The 23740-nt window shown below is 40.6% G+C and overlaps 1 protein-coding gene across 3 annotated transcripts in view; it reads right to left on the bottom strand.

Moving 5' to 3' along the window:
• The window catches only part of LOC129819810 (protein FAM168A-like), a 56505-nt gene that overhangs the window by 20270 nt on the left and 12495 nt on the right, over positions 1 to 23740 (bottom strand). For all 3 annotated transcript variants that reach the window (XM_055876418.1, XM_055876435.1, XM_055876425.1), the window contains one exon: positions 11129 to 11220. In XM_055876418.1, the coding sequence (XP_055732393.1) occupies positions 11129 to 11220 (92 nt within the window). The remainder of the gene's footprint in view (positions 1 to 11128; positions 11221 to 23740) is intronic.

Raw genomic sequence — 23740 nt, 5'->3', positions numbered from 1 at the left:
TTGCTCCGTTCATCTTTCCCTCGATTCTGACTGATCTCCCAGTCCCTGCCACTGAAAAACATCCTCACAGCATGATGCTGCCACCACCATGCTTCACCTTAGGGATGGTGCCAGGTTTCCTCCAGACGTGACGTTTGGCATTCAGGCCAAAGAGTTTAATCGTGGTTTCATCAGACCAGAGAATCTTGTATCTCATGGTCTGAGAGTCCTTTAGGTGCCTCTTGGCAAACTCCAAGAGGGCTATCGTGTGCCTTTTACTGAGAAGTGGCTTCTGTCTGGCCACTCTACCATAAAGGCCTGATTGGTGGTGCTGCAGAGATGGTTGTCCTTCTGGAAGGTTCTAAACGTCTTCCATTTAAGAATGTTGGAGGCCACTGTGTTCTTGGGGACCTTCAATGCTGGGGATGAGCATGCGCATCTTCAATATGTACCCATTGTTCCTCTTTAGTGCATTTAACTATATGTTGCAAGTAAAAGCCTTGTGTAGCGAGTTGAAACCACCCTAAGACTTAGGAAGATGTAAAACTTTCCTTTTTATTCTCAGAATTTTATTCGCACATATAAAAGTCTTACGACCAAGGATACTTTTTAAAATAATGTCTTCAGTGGGTTAATTGGTAGCACCGAGGAACAAAAAATGTAAACAAATTATTCTACATGTAAGATTTATGGGAAGATTATTCCATTTTAATTAGATCTGCTTTCATATTGTTGAGTAATGGAATAAAGTTATCTTTATATATGTGTTGATTGTTGTCACTTACTAAGCATCCTAAGTATTTAATATTTTTGTGTGGTCAACTTAAAGGATTGCTGTAGATCGTGAGTTATTATTTTTCTTACTGCCATTATTTCTTAATTTTTTCCCCCATGTTAATTTTATAACTTGAGTTTTTTTTGTATTCTGAAAATATTTTTTGCAAAGGGGGCATTGAGTTTTCAGTATTGGTCAGGTATATCAGGTGATGCAAATAAGTTTAGTTTATATTCATGTTTACCAATACTGATACCTGTTACGTTTGGGCCCTGTCTAATTATTTCTGCAACTGGTTAAATTTCCAGTACAAACAGGAGGTGGGAGGGGGGACATCCCTGTCTTGTGCACCTTTCTAAAGCAGTATAATAAAATAATGTATTATTTGTGTATATTTTTGCTTTAGGATATTTATACAATATTTATTAATTTAGCTGGAAGTTGAAAACTTAAACGTTTTGAATAGAAAAGGCCATTCAAGACGATGTAAAGACTATATCCATTTTTTTTGCGTATTGTACGTCTTAAGGATCAGACCCGTTTTTTCAATTTTTGCCTAAAATGACATACACAAATCTAACTGCCTGTAGCTCAGGACCTGAAGCAAGGATATGCATATTCTTGATACCATTTGAAAGGAAACACGTAAGTTTGTGGAAATGTGAAATGAATGTAGGAGAATATAACACATTAGATCTGGTAAAAGATAATACAAACAAAAAAAACATGCGTTTTCTATAATTTTTTTGTTCCATCATCTTTGAAATGCAAGAGAAAGGCCATAATATAATGTAGGAGTCTAGAGACAATTTTGATTTTGGCCAAGAGATGGCAGCGGTGTGTGTGCAAAGTTTCAGATTGATCCAATGAAGTATTGCAATACTGCACAATATTTTCTATCAAGTCTGCCTAAAATTGGTAAATTTATACATTTTCAAGTACATAACTATAGAGAACATACCAACATGATATGGTAATAAAAAATTTAAGTTTACACACTCACAGAAATGTCATGCATGATGGATCATTAGCTTATACACTAACTTTCACACATCTAGATGGCCGGGAGGGGTGGGTGTGGAGCTAGAGACAGCAGGGCTTCAAACTGTATAACCCAGTTCCTACATTTGAATATAAAAACTGATTTTATCAAACAAAACTATGCTACATTTTATCTCTGGGACCCTCAGGATGACAAATCAGAGCAAGATTACTGAATGTAAGTACATTATTTACCTTCAGAGGTGAATGTATCAAACCAGTTGCCGTGATAAAAGTGTTTTGTTGTTGTGCACTCTCCACAAACAGCATGGTATTTTTTCACTGTAATAGCTACTGTAAATTGGACAGTGCAGTTAGATTAACAATAATTTAAGCTTACTGCCCATATAAGACATGTCTATGTTCTGGAAAGTTTGCTGTTAGTTTCAATGTCATTCTAGTCACATTAGCACACGTTAGCAACAACCATCCCGGGATAGAGACACCGATCCTACGGAATCCTTACAGTGGAAATGGGGTCATATTGCACTTCCTAATGCTTCCACTAGATGCCAACAGTCTTTAGAACCTTGTTTGAGGCTTCTACTGTGAGGTGGGGGCGGATGAGAGGGGAATGAGTCAGAGGTCTGCCAGAGAGTCACGAGATGACCAGACGCGTTCACGTGAGAGAGTTAGCTTGCCTTCCATTGCATTTCTGAAGACAAAGGAATTCTCTGGTTGGAACATTATTGAAGATTTATGTTAAAAACATAAATTGTCAAACTTGGCTCTGACCTAACAATCGTTTGGTGTGCTTTCGTCGTAAGGCCTTTTTGAAAATCGGACTCTGTGGCTGGATTTACAACAAGTGTATCTTTAAAAATGGTGTAAAATACTTGTATGTTTGAGGAATTTTAATTATGGGATTTCTGTTGTTTTGAATTTGACGCCCTGCAGTTTCACTGGCTGTTGACGAGGTGAGACGCTACCGTCCCACATACCCTAGAGAGGTTTAAGGAGGTTTAAACTGAAACATGTTCTTGCATTTGTTTGTACAGTAAGTGTCTATTTTTAATAAACCCTGTTTGATTAATATGTATCAAGTCTGGTAATATTTTTGCCATTCTATAGCTTATAAGCTTTGTTATTATTTGATTGTCACAATTTATTAAACTTATGGGTCTATAATCAGCAAGGGAGACTCCAGATTTTCCTGGTTTTAATATAACTGAAAGAACTGTTTGATACATGCAACTAGGGAGTACTGAATTAAGTGACGTGTGTTGTCATGTGTAAATAAGGTGGCTACTTTGTCACAAAATGTTGAATAGATTTCTATGAGAAAGCCATCCATTCCTGGTGCTTTTGTACAGGTAAATGTTTTAACAGTATCTAATATTTCTTCCTGGGTGACCTCTGTTTTTAATGATTATTTTTTGTCTGCTGATAGTTACTTCAGAGTTGTTGAGTCTAAGAAGGCTAAAGGATCCATCCAACTGTTGTTTAATTCTGCTTTATATAAATGTTCATAGAAACTTTTAAAATTGTCATTCATCTCATTGTTGTTTATAATTACCTCTTTTGTATCTCTACAACCCACGCCTCGTCACACCCACTTTCTCCCGCCCGCCCGCCCGCCCGCCCGCCCACACACATCCACATTCACTCTCTCTCACTCTCCCATTCATATGCACAGACACATACCCACACATACACCCACTCACACCCTCTCGCCTACACACACACACACATCCATAGAACAATTGACTTACATGCTATATTTACTATTTTATATTGTCATTTTAGTGCCCATGTATCTGATTCGCATCAGCTAAGTCTATTGTTACTTCCTAGAGAAAAACAGCTACTTGGGGACAATAGAGTCTAAATTGTATTGGGGAGGGGGAAGGAATGTTGTCTCAACTTACAATAAGCTGGTCTTGGGCATCACTGTATGTAGCCTAGTGTGCTTATCTGTTTTTTCCTGCTTCTGCCTCTCCTCAGTGCACTGGGCTCTCTTTCCACTGGAAAGGTTTCCTGCAACCTGTTCAGGGCTTCATCGATGCTTGTGAACTCCATTCTGTGTTCCATTCCATACCCACAGTACTGCCGGGAATCGGAGTTGAGACTTGATTCCTTTTTCCTCCAGTGACTGTTCAATAGAAATGAATTGCTGGAGTATTTTACTCAGTCTAGCAGAAAGGTCCTGGACAAATCAAATGGACTGGCCCTGGACCTTGATGTTCTTTCCCTCCTGTGTCCTAAGAATGTTTAATTATTTAGGGTTCTTCTGCTTCACGCCGATCCGATGACATCGCTCCAGACCATCCGGTGACATAATCCATGCCAAGATCTTCTGATATAAGCTCGATCACCTTGCTGGAAAGGTCCTCTTTATCCTCATCCTCCGGTAAGGTCAATATTCTCATATTATTTTGTCTCTATCCGCTTTCTAGCTGATCCAGTTGATCTTCTAAAGTTTGCACCTTTGTTTCCAGAAGGCCAATTTAATTGTCTTGTTCGTCCACTCACCCACCCTGTATATGCATATCTGACTCGATAGACTACTTTCCTTTCGAGCAAATCTACTTTTTTAATAACAGATTTAGAGAGGATTTTAGATATGTTTTTCTGGATATAATTCAGCTGGCAGCTGCTCTCATTTGCATCTCAAAGTTGTTCTTTGACTTTTCCTCTAAGGGAAGCCATGGCGTGCTCGGTTCGAATCTCAGTGTCACTTTACTCACAGATTGGTTCGCTGTTGTGAATACAGTGCCTTGCAAAAGTATTCATCCCCATTTGGTGTTTTTCCAATTTTGTTGCATTACAACCTGTAATTTAAATGGATTTATATTTGGATTTCATGTAATGGACATACACAAAATATTGGTGTAGTGAAATGAAAAAAATGACTTGTTTCAAAAAGATTCTAGAAAATAAAAAACTGAAAAGTGGTGCGTGCATATGTATTCACCCCCTTTGCCATGAAGCCCCTAAAAAAAGATCTGGTGCAACCAATTACCTTCAGAAGTCACATAATTTGTTAAATAAAGTCCACCTGTGTGCAATCTAAGTGTCACTTGATCTCAGTATATAAACACCTACTCTGAGCAAGGAGCTCTCCAAACAGGTCAAGGACAAAGTTGTGGAGAAGTACAGATCAGGGTTGAGCTATAAAACAATATCAGAAACTTTGAACATCCCACGGAGCACTATAAAATCCATTATTAAAAAATGGAAAGAATATGGCACCTCAACAAACTTGCCAAGAGAAAGCCGCCCACCAAAACTCACAGACCAGACAAGGAGGACATTAATCAGAGAGGCAACAAAGAGACCAAAGATAACCCTGAAGGAGCTGCAAAGCTCCACAGCGGAGATTGGAGTATCTGTCCATAGGACCACTTTGTGCCGTACATTCCATAGAGCTGGGCTTTACGGAAGTGGCCAGAAAAAAGCCATTGCTTGAAGAAAAAAATAAGCAAACCCGTTTGGTGTTTGCCAAAAGGCGGGTGGGAGATTCCCCAAACATATCGAAGAAGGTACTCTGGTCAGATGAGACTAAAATTGAGCTTTTTGTCAATCAAGGGAAACGCTATGTCTGTCGCAAACCCAACACCCCGAAAACACCATCCCCACAGTGAAGCATGGTGGTGGCAGCATCATGCTGTGGGGATGTTTTCATTGGCAGGGACTGGGAAACTGGTTAGAATTGAAGGAATGATGGATGGCACTAAATACAGGAAAATACTTGAGGGAAACCTGTTTCAGTCTTCCAGAGATTTGAGACTGGGACGGAAGTTCACCTTCCATCAGGATAATGACCTTAAGCATACTGCTAAAGCAACACTTGAGTGGTTTAAGGGGAAACATTTAAATGTCTTGGAATGGCCTAGTCAAAGCCTAGACCTCAATCCAATTGAGAATCTGTGGTATGACTTAAAGATTGCTGTACACAAGCGGAACCCATCCAGCTGGAGCAGTTTTGCCTTGAAGAATGGGCAAAAATCTCAGTGGCTAGATGTGCCAACCTGATAGAGAAATACCCCAAGAGACTTCCAGCTGTAATTGCTGCAAAAGGTGTCTCTACAAAGTATTGACTTGGGGGGGGGGGGTGAATAGTTATGCACACTCAAGTTGTCAGTTTGTCTTATTTCTTGTTTGTTTCACAATAAAAACATATTTTGCATCTTCAAAGTGGCATGTTGTGTAAATGAAATGATATAACCCCCCCCCAAAAATCAATTTTAATTCCAGGTTGTAAGGCAACAAAATAGGAAAAATGCCAAGGGGTTGAATACTTTCGCAAGCCACTAACTGACCGCTCACTCTCTCCTGGTTACTTGGATATATATTAATCTATCGGTTTCTTCATATAACCACAATCTAGTCGGTACAAAACGGAGCTACTCTCTCCCAATACGTCCTATCGAATTGAGGCTGTTCTGAGGGCAAAAGAGGGTGCAACTTAATATTAAGAAGGTGTTTCTTAATGTTTTGTACACTGTGAATAGTGCACTATATACTACGCTAGTAATCTAGGCATAGAAGTGTCTGTCTGCATCCCAAATGGCACCCTATGCCCTATATTGTCCATTCCTTTTTACCAGGGCCCATATGGCTTTGGTCAAAGCTAGTGCACTATATAGGGCATAGAGTGTCATTTGGGATACAGAAAAAGACACTGCAAAGCCTAGATTATAGTATAGTCAAAAAGCAATCAGATGCAAACTAAACTAAAAAGCACACATTTCCCTGTAAATGGAAAATATGGGGTATGGATGATATAGAAGAGGAACATAAAGACAAATATTTACTTGATGGTAGGCGGCCTATAAGGAAAATAAAGGTGTATGGAAGAAAAGGGACAATATTTATTCAGGTTAGGCAGACCTATATATTATAAATGTATGCCTTCTCTATGCTATAATGACAGGTGCCATTGATATGACTATGAATTGTACTGATCGCATAGCAATCACACTAAAACAAAGTAGCCTATTATTGGAAATAACAAAGAATGCAGGAGCAGCCTGTGTGTGTGTGTGTGTGTGTGTGTGTGTCTCAATCCTGAGGCTACACACCACCTACGCAACCTGATCCGACAGCCCACACGCACGCACACACAGTCAGAGCTTCAGTATTTACACACACACACACACACACACACACTAATTAGCCCTCGTATTTATGGAACAGTGTGACTGTGGACTAATTGTGAGCAAAAGAGAATCAGACAATTAGAGCAAGAGAGCGAGAGCGGTAGAGAGAGAGCGGTAGAGAGAAACACTGAAAGGGAGGGAGGAACTGAGGGAGGAATGGAATAGAGGGAGGGATCCCTACGGTCAGCAGTATCTGAGAACGACAACTGCACTCCATTGGTCTGCTGTCCCCTGCGGTGTGTGTGTACATGTGTGTCTGTGTATGTGTGTGAGCTCCTGCATATGTACCTCCTGCCACCCTCCACACAGCTTCCATAACACAAGGCTACAGCAGCCACTGCAAGCGTCTGTCCTTTCTCTTAACTCTCTGATCAGCTGTAACTTAAGGACGAGAAGCAATGCATTGTGGGTAGGAAGAAGCAACTAGAAGAAAAAAAACATTGAGAGCTGAGGGCACCTTAAAAATAATCTCTCGCTTATGAAAGCCAGTGATGTGGTAACAGCCTGGCCTATGAATCACAAGCCAAGTAACCAGCCCTGCCCTCCTGAGCCAGGTGGAGGAAAACACCACCAGAGAAATCACATTTCTATTTCCACACTAATTTTCCTGCCTCCATTTTTTCACCTTTCTTTGGACATACCGTGTGAATTATTATTTTGTTGCACAGACAGCTCATTCGATGCACAGACTCATCCGGTGGTGGATGCACTACTTCTACATGCATATGGATCATACATCCTAATACAGTATGTGACAGAGGCGGTGACACTGACATTTGGCTTTCGGTGATAAAACAGCCCATTATGCCAACCAGCCAGGAATCACCAATGGACTCATGTACATGATGATGACCATTAGAGGAGCTTCCTAATCATTACCATTCTACCACTCTTACTACAAGGGTTTGTTTGGTAAACAGATCACAATATACCACTATTACACCATTTCCGTACATCGTTTTTCACCATCAAAAATCTATTGAAGGCACCCAATCGTTTTATGACCCACATTAGACTGCTTAATGAGGAAAAGGGGAGTAGGAACTAAGAAACTGCAAAGTTTGTATCAGTGGGGACATCTTCAATGCTGCACTGTCCTTGTAAAACGAAAAACAATTCATCTCCATTATAAACCCAGTCATGGGGATGACAGGAGAGAAAATGGACAGCAACTGAAATGAATTAAAGCGCAAAAGAGAATCAGTCATTTCAGTTTTTTCAGAAAGAGAGCAGGATATGGAGTGGAGTCCGAAATTATTGACACCCTTGATAAAGATGAGCAAAAATTACTGAATAAAATAATTCAATTACTGAGCTATACTTTATGCTAAAAAAAAATATATCATACAATACTAATACTCAGCGAAAGAGATTTTTTTTTAGAAAATAACTTTTTTTTTCAAAAAGGGAGAGGTCAAAATGATTGACATCCCTGCTTTTAATACCTGTTTTTAATACATGCACAAGTACAGTGAAATGTCTTTCTTGCAAGCTCTTTCCCAGCAATGCCGTAATCAATATCAGTAGTACTATAATTTAAAAAAAAAGTTAAGTAGAACAAAAACACACGAGAAATAGAAATAAGAAAAACACGAGAAAATAAGTAAGCTATATACAAAGTCAGTTCCAGGGTCAGTGCCAATACCATGTTTACAATGTGCAGGGGTGGTAGAGTGGTAGAGGTATATACAGTGCCTTCAGAAAGTATTCACACTCCTTGACTTTTTCCAAATTTTGTTGTGTTACAAAGTGGGATTAAAATGAATTACACAAAATACACTAATGTCCAAAAAATTCAAACATTTGTAGAAACATGTAGAATAATACACTAATATGTCTTAGTATTCAACCCCCTGAGTCAATACAAGTTAGAATCACCTTTGGCAGCGATTACAGCTGTGAGTCTTTCTGAGTACGTCTCTAATAGCTTTCCACACCTGGCTTGTGCAACATTTGCTCATTATTCTTTTCAAAATTCTTCAAACTCTGTCACATTGGTTGTTGATCATTGCTAGACAACCATTTTCAGGTCTTGCCATAGATTTTCTATCAGATTTAAGTCAAAACTAACTTTGACACTCAGGAACTCCAGTGTAGATTTGGCCTTGTGTTTTAGGTTATTGTCCTGCTGAAAGGTGAATTCATCTTCCAGTGTCTGGTGGAAAGCAGACTGAACAAGGTTTTCCCCTAGGATTTTGCCTGTGCTTAGCTCCATTCTGTTTATTTTCTGTCCTGAAAAACTCCCCAGTCCTTAACGATTACAAGAATACAATATGGAGAGTGGTACTCAGTAATGTGTTCATGTTGGATTTGCCCCAAAACATAACATTTTGTATTACGGACAAAAAAGTGAATGACTTTGCCACATTTTTTGCAGATTACTTTAGTGCCTTGTTGCAAATAGGATGCATGTTTTGGAATATTTTTTATTCTGTACAGGCTTCCCTCTTTTCACTCTGTCAATTAGGTTATTATTGTGGAGTAACTACAATGTTGTTGCTCCATCCTCAGTTCTCCTATTACAACCATTAAAATCTGCAACTATTTTAAAGTCACCATTGGCCTCATGGTAAAATCCCTGAGCGGTTTCCTTCCTCTCCGGCAACTGAGTTAGGAAGGATGCCTGTATCTTTGTAGTGACTGGGTGTATTGATACACCATCCAAAGTCTGTTCCAACCATCCAAAAACCATTCCAATAAATAACTTCACTATGCTCAAAGGGATATTCAATGTCTGCTTTTCCCCCACCCATCTACCAATAGGTGCACTTCTTTGCGAGGAATTGGAAAAACTCCCTGGTCTTTGTGGTTGAATCTGTTTGAAATTCACTGCTCGACTGAGGGACCTTACAGATAATTGTATGTGTGGGGTACAGAGATGGGATAGTCATTCAAAAATTGTGTTAAACACTATTATTGCACACAGAGTGAGTCCATACAACTTATTATGTGACTTGATAAGCACATTTCTACTCCTGAACTTATTTAGGCATGCAATAACATAGGGGTTGACTCAAGACAGTTCAGCTTTCATTTGTAAACATTTTTAAAAACATAATTCCACTTTGACATTATGGGGTATTGTGTGTAGGCCAGTGATAAAAATTAATTCCATTTTAAATTCAGGCTGTAACGCAACAAAATGTGCCACAACAATACTTGAAAATCAAAGACCAGTGGTGGGTTTGGCGTCGAAATGACAATGCATAAGCAGAAAATAACCATATACCTACTGTAAAATATGGTGGTGGATCTTTGATTTTTAAATATTGTGGTGGCAACACCATGTTATGGGTATGCTTGTCACCGGGAGGGACTGGGGAGTTTGTCAGGATCAAAAATATGAAAGGCGCTAAGCCCAGGTAAAATGTTGGGGGGAAAACCTGTCATAGTCTTCTGAAAACCTAACCATGGGATACAGTTTTATTATTCAGTGGGACAATTATACACGCTTTCCAAGAGGTATTGAGTGCTCCTTAATGGTCCAGTCTCAGCCCTGACTTAAACCCTCCTTGAAAATCAGAGACAAGGTTTGAACATTGTTGTCCGTCAATGATCCCCAAACAAATTTACTGAGGATCTATTTTGCCATAAGTGTTGTGCAAGATTAGTAGCATCTTATTCAAAATTATTCACATCTGTAATGGCTGTCAAAGGGGCTTGGAGACATGCAATCAATACTGGTCTATTTTTTTGTTATTGTTATTATTTGCAAGATTTTCTACAATTTGCCTTTCACTTTGAAAATGTGGAGTAGGTTGTGTAGATCTGAAGGGAAAAAATCGAAATGTATTCCCTATTTAGATGTCATTTTAAGGCAGCTAAATGTGAAGACTATGCAAAGGGTATGTAGACTTTCATTGAGCGACTGTGTCTAGACAGTGAGTTTAATCCCTGACAAAGCATTATTGTTTTTATAGATGCAACGGAAAGCCAATGTGTTCCATTGAGCCCATTTCAGCCACTACTGGAGTGTGTTTGAAAGGTCATTACAAACGTTTCCGCTGGCGTTACATTAACGGTAAAAAAACAACAACGAATGGCACAAGCAAGAGTGGGAAAGTGTCAAATGAAAGCAATCAATCCAGCGAGATTTAAGTGACAAGTGGATTTTGCACCCATTAAACACAAGAAATAGGTGGGCGGGGCATGCGCATTCCTACACACATGCATACACACAGTATTGGTATGGCATTGATGCTGTTATTGCTGATGTTGTTTTGGCACTCACCTGCGTATGCTATGTTCTTAGGGTTGCCATACGGTGTCCCGGGCTGGACAGGACTGTACACAGGATTCATGTTGGAAGACAGTCTACCCTTACTGCAAGGAGAACAGACAGAGAGAGAGAGAGACCGAGAGACAGAGCGAGATATAAACATATGGTGAGAAGAAAGTCATGGCATTCAATAATTATTCATTGAGAATATGCATAAACTCAGAGGTCTCCATCTTGGAAGTGTTCCATAGCCAGCTTAAAGACATCTGACATCTGAAAAACTAAAAAGGTACTCCACAAAAACTACCGTTAAACTCACAATATTGTAGCAGGTCTGATTTTGAAAGTTGTTTTTTTCGATGTTCGTGAGAAGGCAGCAATTTATTTCCGCAGGATAAAAGTAAATCAGGTAGAAAATGTGAAAGCATACAATACAATTGTTGCTAAATTAAAATGAGTAAAATACAAATATTTCGGTATTCTGAGTATTATGGTATTTCTGACTGTATTGAACATCTTCAACAGTCACATAAGAAGACACAAGCACAAACGTGACTGACATACTAGGACATTCTTCAACCTGAGCTCATTTGTTTGCAACACTTTTCTCCACCTCTTTCTCAACCTGTTTCCACCAACCATCTCTTTCACACGCATGCAAGAACTGAACCACACGCACACACATACTCTCTGTCTCTCTTGACAGACATTCATATTTAGCTCGTTCAAGATTTCCAAGAAGGTTCGCGAGGCTACTCGTTCTCTCTCTCACACAAGTTTGCAGACAACACAACAGTTGCAGGCTTGATCACCAACAATGACGAGAGCCTATAGGGAGGAGGTGTGTGGTGTCAGTAAAAAACCTATCGCTCAACATCAACAAAGGAGATGATCGTGGACTTCAGGAAACACCAGAGGGAGCACCCCCTATCCACATTGACGGGACAGTAGTGGAGAAGGTGGAAAGTTTTAAGTTCCTCGGCATACACATCACGGACAAACTGAAATAGTCCACCCACACAGACAGCGTGGTGAAGAAGGCGCAACAGCGCCTCTTCATCCTCAGGAGGTTGAAGAAATTTGGCTTATCATCTAAATCCCACAAACTTTTAGAGATGCAAAATCGAGAGCATCCACTCGAGCTGTATCACCGCCTGGTACGGCAACTGCAGCACCCTCAAGGAGGTCATTTTGCAGGGCTCTGGCAGTGCACCTCCTTGCACAAAGGCGGAGGTAGCGGTCCTGCTGCTGGGTTGTTGCCCTCCTACGGCCTCCTCCACGTCTCCTGATGTACTGGCCTGTCTCCTGGTAGCGCCTCCATGCTCTGGACACTACACTGACAGAAACAACAAACCTTTTTGCCACAGCTCGCATTGATGTGCCATCCTGGATGAACTGCACTACCTGAGCCACTTGTGTGGTTTGTAGACTCCGTCTCATGCTACCACTAGAGTGAAAGCACCGCCAGCATTCAAAAGAGACCAAAACATCAGCCAGGAAGCATAGGAACTGAGAAGTGGTCTGTGGTCACCACCTGCAGAACCATTCCTTTTTTGGGGGTGTCTTACTAATTGCCTATAATTTCCACCTTTTATCTATTCCATTTGCACAACAGCATGTGAAATGTATTGTCAATCAGTGTTGCTTCCTAAGTGGACAGTTTGATTTCACAGAAGTGTGATTGACTTGGAGTTACATTGTGTTGTTTAAGTGTTCCCTTTATTTTTTTGAGCAGTGTATATGGTAGTTGTAGTGAATTTGTTAGATTACTTGTTAGATATTACTGACCTGTCGAAACTAGAAGCACCAACATTTCGCTACACTCGCATTAACATCTGCTAACCATGTGTATGTGACAAAAAACATTTGATTTGACACACACACACTTCTCTCTTCGTTCTAGGAGGCAGTTAGCCTAGCGGTTAAGACCATTAGGCCAGTAACCGAAAGGAAGGTTTCTGGTTTGAATCCCTGAGCTGACTAAGTGAAAAATCTGTCGATGTACCCTTGAGCAAGAGTGTCTGGTTATTGACAAAAATGTATAATGTCCTGTTTGTAACCGAAGCAGCCAGGAGCCTATCCCCAGTCTAGAGGGCATCCCAGGAACAAAGGGACCTCCCTCACATTAGAGAGCTCTCTCCCAGTGTGTGTGTATGGAATTGAATCAAAGTTGTAAACAGTACAGTGAAATGCTTACTTACAGGCTTTTCCTCAACAACGCAATAATACTAAGTCAGATTTTTAAAAATACACAAGAATATGTGTGCACACTTGATGAGTGAGAGACAATGCCTTCCTCAAGGGATCCATGTGACCTTTCACATGGACCCTGTCACCCTTCCACTCACAGAATGGTTGTATTCATTAGTAGCAAAACGTTCAGATACGTAAAATGAAAACAAGTGTTTCTTATTGGAATAGTTCAGGTAGTCCCTTCCGGTTTTGGCCCATTTGCTTCCTTTTCGTTCTTATTGAATATGAACCAAAACTGGCATCATACGTAGATTGTGTTCACTGGGGTATTTAAGGTTTTATCGTAACGTTTTGCAACAGACAACAAAAATGAGGTAGGCCCGTGTTTCCATTTTGCCTAATGAACAATAACACAACCCTGGTTTCCTCATCAGCTGTGTGACCATTTTTTTGAAAAGTCAAAACACAGCTCAGACACCTATGCATACCCCACAAGACATGCCACTAGAGTAGAGGTCGACCGATTAATCGGCATGGCCGATTAATTAGGGCCGATTTCAAGTTTACATAACAATCGTAATCGGCATTTTTGGACGCCGATTACATTGCACTCCACGAGGACACTGCGTGGCAGGCTGACCACCTATTACGCGAGTGCAGCAAGGAGCCAAGGTAAGTTGTTAGCTAGAATGAATCTTATCTGATAAAAAACAATCAATCTTAACATAATCACTAGTTAACTACACATGGTTGATGATATTGCTAGTTTAACTAGCTTGACCTGTGTTGCAAATAATCAATGTGGTGCCTGTTAATTTATCATCGAATCACAGCCTACTTCGCAAAACAGGGGATTTAACAAGCGCATTTGCGAGAAAAAATAAATAAAAATCGCTGTTGCACCAATGTACCTAACCATAAACATCAATGCCTTTCTTAAAATCAATACACAACTATATGTTTTAAACCTGCATATTTAGTTAAAAGAAATTCATGTTAGCAGGCAATATTAACTAGGGAAATTGTGTCACTTCTCTTGTGTTCTGTGCATGCAGAGTCTGAGTGTATGCAGCAGTATGGGCCTCCTGGCTCGTTGCGAACTGTGTGAAGATCATTTCTTCCTAACAAAGACCGTAATTAACTTGCCAGAATTTTACATAATTATGACATAACATTGAAGGTTGTGCAATGTAACAGCAATATTTGGATTTATGGATGCCACCCGTTCGATAAAATACGTAACGGTTCCGTATTTCACTGAAAGAATAAACGTTTTGTTTTTGAAATTATTTTCTGGATTTGACCATATTAATGACCAAATGCTCGTATTTCTGTGTGTTTGTATTATAATTAAGTCTATGATTTGATATTTGATAGAGCAGTCTGACTGAGCGGTGGTAGGCAGCAGCACGCTCGTAAGCATTCATTCAAACAGCACTTTCCTGCGTTTGCCAGCAGCTCCTCGCAATACTTGAAGCACAGCACTGTTTATGACTTCAAGCCTATCAACTCCCGAGATTAGGCTGGCAATACTATAGTGCCTATAAAAACATCCAATTGTCAAAGGTATATGAAACAAAAATGGTATAGAGAGAAATAGTCCTATAATTCCTATAATATTTACAACCTAAAACGTCTTAACTGGGAATATTGAAGACTCATGTTAAAAGGAACCACCAGCTTTCATATATTCTCATGTTCTGAGCAAGGAACTTAAACGTTAGCTTTTTTACATGGGACATATTGCTCTTTTACTTTCTTCTCCAACACTGTTTTTGCATTATTTAAAACAAATTGAACATGTTTCATTATTTATTTGAAACTAAAGATTTTTATTTATGTATTATATTAAGATAAAATAAGTGTTAATTCAGTAGTTGTAATTGTCATTATTACACATATACATATAATAAATATTTTCACTAATTAACTAATTAATGTTTTCACTAATTAACTTAAATTCAAAGTTCCACAACCTTACCTGGGACAGTCACACCACTGCAGTGGGATTATTTCAGATACTCTTTAAAGGGTAGGTTTTCAGATGGGCAGGGGAAGATGGGCAGGGACTCTGCTGTCCTAGCATCAGGAGGAAGCTGTTTCCACCATTGGGGTGCCAGGACAGAGAAGAGCTTTGACTGGGCTGAGCGGGATCTGCCCTCCCGTAGAGGTGGGACGGCCAAGAGACCTGAGGTGGCAGAACGGAGTACTCGGGTTTGGAGTGTAGAGTTTGAGCATAGCCTGAAGGTAGGGAGGGGTAGTTCCTCTTGTTGATTCGTAGGCAAGAACCATGGTCTTATAGTGGATGTGAGCTTCAACTGGAGGCCAGTGGAGTGTGCGGAGGAACAAGGTGACGTGGGAGAACATGGGAAGGCTGAACACCAGGCGTGCTGCGGCGTTCAGGATAAGTTTCAGGGGTTTGATGGCACAAGCAAGGAGCCAAGCCAACAGCCAGTTGCAGTAGGCCAGACTGGAGATGACAAGTGTCTGGATTAAGACCTGCACCGCTTACTGTGTGAGGTAGGGTCGTACTCTACGGATGTTGTAGAGCATGAACCTGCAGGAGCGAGTCACTGCTTTGATGTTTGCAGAGAATGACAGGGTGTTGCCCGACGTCACGGTTCATTGCACTGTGGAGTTGTCAACCGTGATGGAGAGCATTTCCCTGGTGCCAATTAAATTACTAGTTTTGCAAAAGGGTGTAAAGATATGCATTCCAGATACAAAGGCAAGGAGATGGGCAAATGTATTAATGCATTTTGATCATTGTTGTTCTGCTGTTGATACTTTTGACCTCAGTTCCAAAAAATGCTTATATGTAATTGAGAAAAATGTAATAGCCAAGAAACCGCTGCAGAGACAGAGAGAGATAGCGCTAAAAGAAAAGACGAGCAAAAGGAATGGACAGATAACAGAGGAGTGAAGAGATGAATGGGTTGTGTGTGTGCGTGCGTGCGTGCGTGCGTGCGTGCGTGCGTGCGTGCGTGTGTGCGTGCATGCGCTGGGGGAGTTTAAGAGTAATAAAGAAATCAATAAGACAAACGATATATAATAAAAAAGAAAGTCAAATACAAAAAGATGACTGACAAACAGAATAAAAAGACATGATCACATGATGGCCAGACAGTGGAGCTGGAAAGGTGGAGGAAGAGAGGTGACAGACAGATGAGATAATGGGATGTTGAAAAAGACAGATTAGATGAGATGGAATGCTGGATTGATGCATGGACAAGGTGAGGAGAAAAGGTTGATGAACTGAAGGAGGGGTATATTAAAGAGCGAATATTTACAACTGGTTAGGGAAAGTCCAGGACAGCAAACAAACAGGTGATAAACCAGACATATACACTCAGGTCCAAAATTATTGGCACCCTTGACAAAGATTAACAAAGAATGTACAATACAGTTGAAGTCGGAGGTTTACATACACCTTAGCCAAATACATTTAAATTCAGTTTCATATTTTCCTTACATTTAATCCTAGTTAAAATTCCCTGTCTTAGGTCAGTTAGGATCACCACTTTATTTTAGGAATGTGAAAAATAATAGAATAATAGTAGAGAATGATTTGTTTCAGCTTTTATTTCTTTCATCACATTCCCAGTGGGTCAGAAGTTTACATACACTCAACTAGTATTTGGTCAAATTTACTTTAAATTGTTTAACTTGGGTCAAACGTTTTGGGTAGCCTTCCCACAAGCTTCCCACAATAAGTTGGGTGAATTTCGGGCCATTACCCCTGACAAAGCTGGTGTAACTGAGTCAGGTTTGTAGGCGTCCTTGCTCGCACACGTTTTTTCAGTTCTGCCTACAAATTTTCAATAGGATTGAGGTCAGGGCTTTGTGATGGCCAATACAATACCTTGACTTTGTTGTCCTTAAGTCACAACTTTGGAAGTATGCTTGGAGTCATTGTCCATTTGGAAGACCCATTTGCGACCAAGCTTGAACTTCCTGACTGATGTCTTGAGATGTTGCTTCAATATATCCATATCATTTTCCTCCCTCATGATGCCATCTATTTTGTGAAATGCACCAATCCCTCCTGCAGCAAAGCACCCCCACATTACATTACATTACATTTAAGTCATTTAGCAGACGCTCTTATCCAGAGCGACTTACAAATTGGTGCATTCACCTTATGATATCCCCACAACATGATGCTGCCACCCCCGTGCTTCACGGTTGGGATGGTGTTCTTCGGCTTGCAAGCCTCCCCCTTTGTCCTCCAAACATAACAATGGTCATTATGGCCAAACAGTTCTATTTTTGTTTCATGAGACATTTCTCCAAAAAGTACAATCTATGTCCCCATGTGCAGTTGCAAACCATAGTCTGGCTTTTTTATGGCGATTTTGGAGCAGTGGCGTCTTCCTTGCTGAGCGGCCTTTCAGGTTATGTCGATATAGGACTTGTTTACTGTGGATATAGATACTTTTGTACCGGTTTCCTCCAGCATCTTAACAATGTCCTTTGCTATAGTTCTGGGATTGATTTGCACTTTTCGCACCACAGTACGTTCATCTCTAAGAAACAGAACGCGCCTCCTTCCTAAGCGGTATGACGGCTGCATGGTCTCATGGTGTCAACTTAGTGTATGTAAACTTCTGACCCACTGGAATTATGATACAGTGAATTATATGTGAAATAATCTGTCTGTAAACAATTGTTGGAAAAATTACTTGTGTCATGCACAAAGTAGATGTCCTAACCAACTTGCCAAAACTATAGTTTGTTAACAAGAAATTTGTGGAGTGGTTGAAAAACGAGTTTTAATGACTCCAACCTAAGTGTATGTAAACTTCCGACTTCAACTGTATATATATTACATATACTGACCTATATTGTATGCTCAAAAAAATTGAGAAATATTTTGAACTAAATACAATTGTTCAGAGAAATTTTCGCAAGACACCTTGCGAGGATAATGACACTGAGCCTTTTTCTCAAATGTTTTATGAGCGTGGACACACAGAGTGATCTTAGACCATTGGTTCATAAAGAATCAGTCCAGATCCTTGAAATCCTTCCTCTGCGCTAATGGCCTGCCCTCTTCAATTTTCAATAGTTGACTTTAAGAATGGCCTCAGGACCAGTGGAAGGAAAATAGCACCAGAACACGAAAGATCCATGACCAAATTATACAGAAGGTATGGGGTTCTTTTCTGCATATGCATCTTTCTTTTGACACAAAACCCACCACTGATGTGCGTGGCCAAAGAGCTCTATTTCCATGTCATCTGACCATAGAACCAGTTCCAATCAAAGTGCCAAGGCCGTTTAGCAAATTCCAGGCATTTACATTTGTTGGATGACATGTACAGTCGTGGCCAAAAGTTTTGAGAATGACACAAATATTAATTTCCACAAAGTTTGCTGCTTCAGTGTCTTTAGATATTTTTGTCAGATCTTACTATGGAATACTGAAGTATAATTACAAGCATTTCATAAGTGTCAAATGCTTTTATTGACAATTACATGATGATTCAAAGAATCAATATTTGCAGTGTTAACCTTTCTTTTTCAAGACGTCTGCAATCCGCCCTGGCATGCTGTCAATTAACTTCTGGGCCACATCCTGACTGATGGCAGCCCATTCTTGCATAATCAATGCTTGGAGTTTTGTCAGAACTTGTGGGGTTTTGTTTGTCCACACACCTCTTGAGGATTGACCACAAGTTCTCAATGGGATTAAGGTCTGGGGAGTTTCCTGGCCATGGGCCCAAAATATGTTTTTTTCCCCCAAGCCACTTAGTTATCACTTTTGCCTTATGGCAAGGGGCTCCATCATGCTGGAAAAGGCATTGTTCGTCACCAAACTGTTCCTGGATGGTTGGGAGAAGTTGCTCTCGGAGGATGTATTGGTACCATTCTTTATTCATGGCTGTGTTCTTAGGCAAAATTGTGAGTGAGCCCACTCCCTTGGCTGAACAGCAACCCCACACATGAATGGTCTCAGGATGCTTTACTGTTGGCATGACACGACACAGGACTGATGGTAGCGCTCACCTTGTCTTCTCCGGACAAGCTTTTTTCCGGATGCCCCAAACATTCTGAAAGGGGATTCATCAGAGAAAATGACTTTACCCCAGTCCTCAGCAGTCCAATCCCTGTACCTTTTGCAGAATATCAGTCTGTCCCTGATGTTTTTCCTCTTTGCTGCCCTTCTTGACACCAGGCCATCCACCAAAAGTCTTTGCCTCACTGTGCGTGCAGATGCACTCACACCTGCCTGCTGCCATTCCTGAGCAAGCTCTGTACTGGTGGTGCCCCGATCCCGCAGCTGAATCAACTTTAGGAGACGGTCTTGGCGCTTGCTGGACTTTCTTGGGTACGCTGAAGCCTTCTTCACAACAATTGAACCGCTCTCCTTGAAGTTCCGATAAATGGTTGATTTAGGTGCAATCTTACTGGCAGCAATATCCTTGCCTGTGAAGCCCTTTTTGTGCAAAGGAATGATGACGGCACATGTTTCCTTGCAGGTAACCATGTTTGACAGAGGAAGAACAATGATTCCAAGCACCACCCCCTTTTGAAGCTTCCAGTCTGTTATTCGAACTCAATCTGCATGACAGAGTGATCTCCAACCTTGTCCTCGTCAACACTCACACCTGTGTTAACGAGAGAATCACTGACATGATGTCTGCTGGTCCTTTTGTGGCAGGGCTGAAATGCAGTGGAAATGTTTTTGGGGGATTCAGTTAATTTGCATGGCAAAGAGGGACTTTAAAATTAATTGCAAATCATCTGATCACTCTTCATAACATTCTGGAGTATATGAAAATTGCCATCATACAAGCTGAGGCAGCAGACTTTGTGCAAATGTATGTGTGTCATTCTCAACTTTTGGCCACGACTGTAAATAGAGATCTTTAGCCACGCACATCAGTGGTTGGTTTGGCATTGAAAGAAAGATACATGCAACCTACAAAGTTAATACAATATACAGGGAATTCGGAAAGTATTCAGACCCCTTGACTTTTCCCACATTTTGTTACATTACAGTCTTATTCTAAAATGTATGAAATAAAAAAAATCCTCATCTATACACAATACCAAAGCGAAAACAGGTTTAGAAATTTTTGCAAATGTATTACAATAAAAAAACAGAAATACCTTATTTACATAAGTATTCAGACCCTTTGCTATAATACACAAAATTGAGCTCAGTTGCATCCTGTTTCCATTGATCATCCTTGAGATGTTTCTACAACTTGATTGGATTCCACCTGTGGTAAATTCAATTGATTAGTCATGATTTGGAAATGTACACACCTGTCTATATAAGGTCCCGCAGTTCACAGTGCATGTCAGAACAAAAACTAAGCCATGATGTTGAAGGAATTGTACGTAGAGCTCCGAGAGAGGATTGTGTCGAGGCACAGATCTGGGGAAGGGTACCAAAAAATGTCTGCAGCATTGACGGTCCCCAAGAACACAGTGGCCTCCATCATTCTTAAATGGAAGAAGTTTGGAACCACCAAGACTCTTCCTAGAGCTGGCCGAACGGCCAAACTGAGCAATCGGGGGAGAAACCTATGGTCACTCTCACAGAGCTCCAGAGTTCCTCTGTGGAGATGGGAAAACCTTCCAGAAGGACAACCATCTCTGCAGCCTTCCACTAGTCAGGCATTTATGGTAGAGTGTCCACACGGAAGCCACTCCTCAGTAAAAGGCGCATGAAAGCCTGCTTGGAGTTTGCCAAAAGGCACCTAAAGACTCTCAGACCATGAGAAACAAAGGCCTGAATACCAAGTGTCACGTCTAGAAGAAACCTGGCACCATCCCTACGGTGAAGCATGGGGGTGGCAGCATCATGCTGTGAGGATGTTTTCAACGGCAGGGACGGGGAGACTAGTCAGGATTGAGGGAAAGATGAACAGAGCAAAGTACAGAGAGTTCCTTGATGAAAACCTGCTCCAGAGCACTCAGGAAATCAGACTGAGCGAAGGTTCACCTTCCAACAGGACAACAACCCTAAGCACACAGCCAAGACAATGCAGGAGTGGATGCGGGACAAGTCTCTGAATGTCCTTGAGTGGCCCAGAGAGCACGGACTTGAACCCGATTTAACATTTCTGGAGAGACTTGAAAATAGCTGTGAAGCGACGCTCCCCATCCAACCTGACAGACCTTGAGAGGATCTGCAGAGAAGGGGAGAAACTCCACAAATACAGGTGTTTGTAGCGTCATACCTAAGAAAACTCAAGGCTGTAATCGCTGCAAAAGGTGCTTCAACAAAGTACTGAGTAAAGGGTCTGAATACTTATGTAAATGTTATATTTCAGTTAAAAAATGTGTATACATTTGCAAAAATGTCTAAAAACCTGGTTTTGCTTTCTCATTATGGGGTTTTGTGTGTAGATTGATGAGAGAGAAAAAACAATTTAATCAAATTTAGAATAAGGCTGTAAGGTAACAAAACGTTGAACAAGTCAAGGGGTCTGAATACTTTCCGAATGCACTGTAGCTCTGAATTTGTATAATTTATTTTATACAGTCTTATTTGTTCATCTTTATCAAGGGTGCCAATCATTTTGGACCTGACTGTATACTATATTGGTCATATACTACACATATATGGGCCATACATTACATTTACAATATATCACAAATATATTGGCCATATACAACAAATATACTGTATTTGCCATATTCTACAAATATATTGGTTATATGTTGCACATATACAGTGTACTACACATATAAATAATGCATATTATATAATGTACATATATTACCTAGCTTGAAACATACAATGATTCCCAGGTACAGCACTGCAGGGCTTCCAAGCTGCTACCCACTCACTGCAGTAAGGCCGGCACCTACCTCAGCCTTCCCAAAATAAACTGGTGGGATCTTGCTGAGAAAAACAGGCTGCTCTGCTACACACAAAAAGCATCAAGACTGTGGGCTCAGAGGATTCATATGACAGCAGAGTGCCAGCGAATGACTGTCCAAATATACACACACACACACAAAATAGCACGGAGACGCTTGAAATCCCTTGTATGTTTTTTCATACATAACTCGTGTATGCTTTGTCCAAGCATAACACAAGGCCTATACTCTGTCACTGAGTATCAGTTAGAGAGATATAGAGGAGGGATCATATACTTATGTTTTCACTCAAAACACATGTATGTAGGGTGTCCAGTCAAAAATGCATATATTGACCAATGGGTCTGAAGCAAAGTTTTTGTATATATATACAGTATCAGTCAAAAGTTTGGACAGACCCACTCATTCCAGGGTTTTACTTTATTTTTACATTGTAGAATAATAGTGAATATATCAAAACTATGAAATAACACATATGGAATCATGTAGTTACCAAAAAAGTGTCAAACAAATTATTCAAGTAGCCTTCCTTTGCCTTGATGACAGCGTTGCACATTCTTGGCATTCTCTCAACCAGCTTCATGAGGAAGTCACCTGGAATGCATTTCAATTAACAGGTGTGCCTTGTTAAAAGTTTATTTGTGGAATTTCTTTCCTTCTTAATGCGTTTTAGCCAATCAGTTGTGTTGTGAAAAGGTAGGGTTGGTATACAGAAGATAGCCCTATTTGGTAAAAGAAGTCCATATTATGGCAAGAAAACCTCAAATAAGCAAAGAGAAATGACAGTCCATCGTTACTTTAAGACATGAAGGTCAGTCAATTCAAGAACTTTGAAAATGTCTTCAAGTGCAGATGCAAAAACTCTCATGAGGACCACCACAGGAAAGGAAGACCCAGAGTTACCTCTGCTGCAGAGGATAAGTTCATTAGCGTTAACTGCACTTCAGATTGCAGCCCAAATAAATGCTTCAGAGTTCAAGTAACAGACACATCTCAACATCAACTGTTCAGAAGAGACTGCGTGAATCAGGCCTTCATGGTCAAATTGCTGCAAAGAAACCACTCCTAAAGGACACCAATAAGAAGAAGAGACTTGTTTGGGCCAAGAAACATAAGCAATGGACATTAGATCATTGGAAATCTGTCCTTTGGTCTGACGAGTCCAAATTTTAGATTTTTGGTTCCGACCGCTGTGTCTTTGTGAGACACAGAGTAGGTAAACGGATGATCTCCACATGTGTGGTTTCCATCGTGAAGCATGGAGGAGAAGGTGTGATGATGTGGGGGTGCTTTGCTGGTGGCACTGTCAGTGATTTATTTCGAATTCAAGGCACACTTAACCAGCATGGCTACCACAGCATTCTGCAGCGATACGCCATCCCATCTGGTTTACGCTTAGTGGGACTATCATTTGTTTTCAACAGGACAATGACCCAACACACCTCCAGGCTGTGTAAGGTCTATTTGACCAAGAAGGAGGGTGATGGAGTGCTGCATCAGCTGGCCTAACCTCCACAATCACCCGACCTCAACTCAATAGAGATGGTTTGGGATGAGTTGGATCGCAGAGCTAAGGAAATGCAGCCAACA

The sequence above is a fragment of the Salvelinus fontinalis genome, chromosome 2 (assembly GCF_029448725.1).
Source record: "Salvelinus fontinalis isolate EN_2023a chromosome 2, ASM2944872v1, whole genome shotgun sequence".
Classification (NCBI taxonomy): domain Eukaryota; kingdom Metazoa; phylum Chordata; class Actinopteri; order Salmoniformes; family Salmonidae; genus Salvelinus; species Salvelinus fontinalis.
The sequence above is the reverse complement of the archived record's forward strand: the minus strand, read 5'-3'. Positions and strand labels throughout refer to the sequence as shown.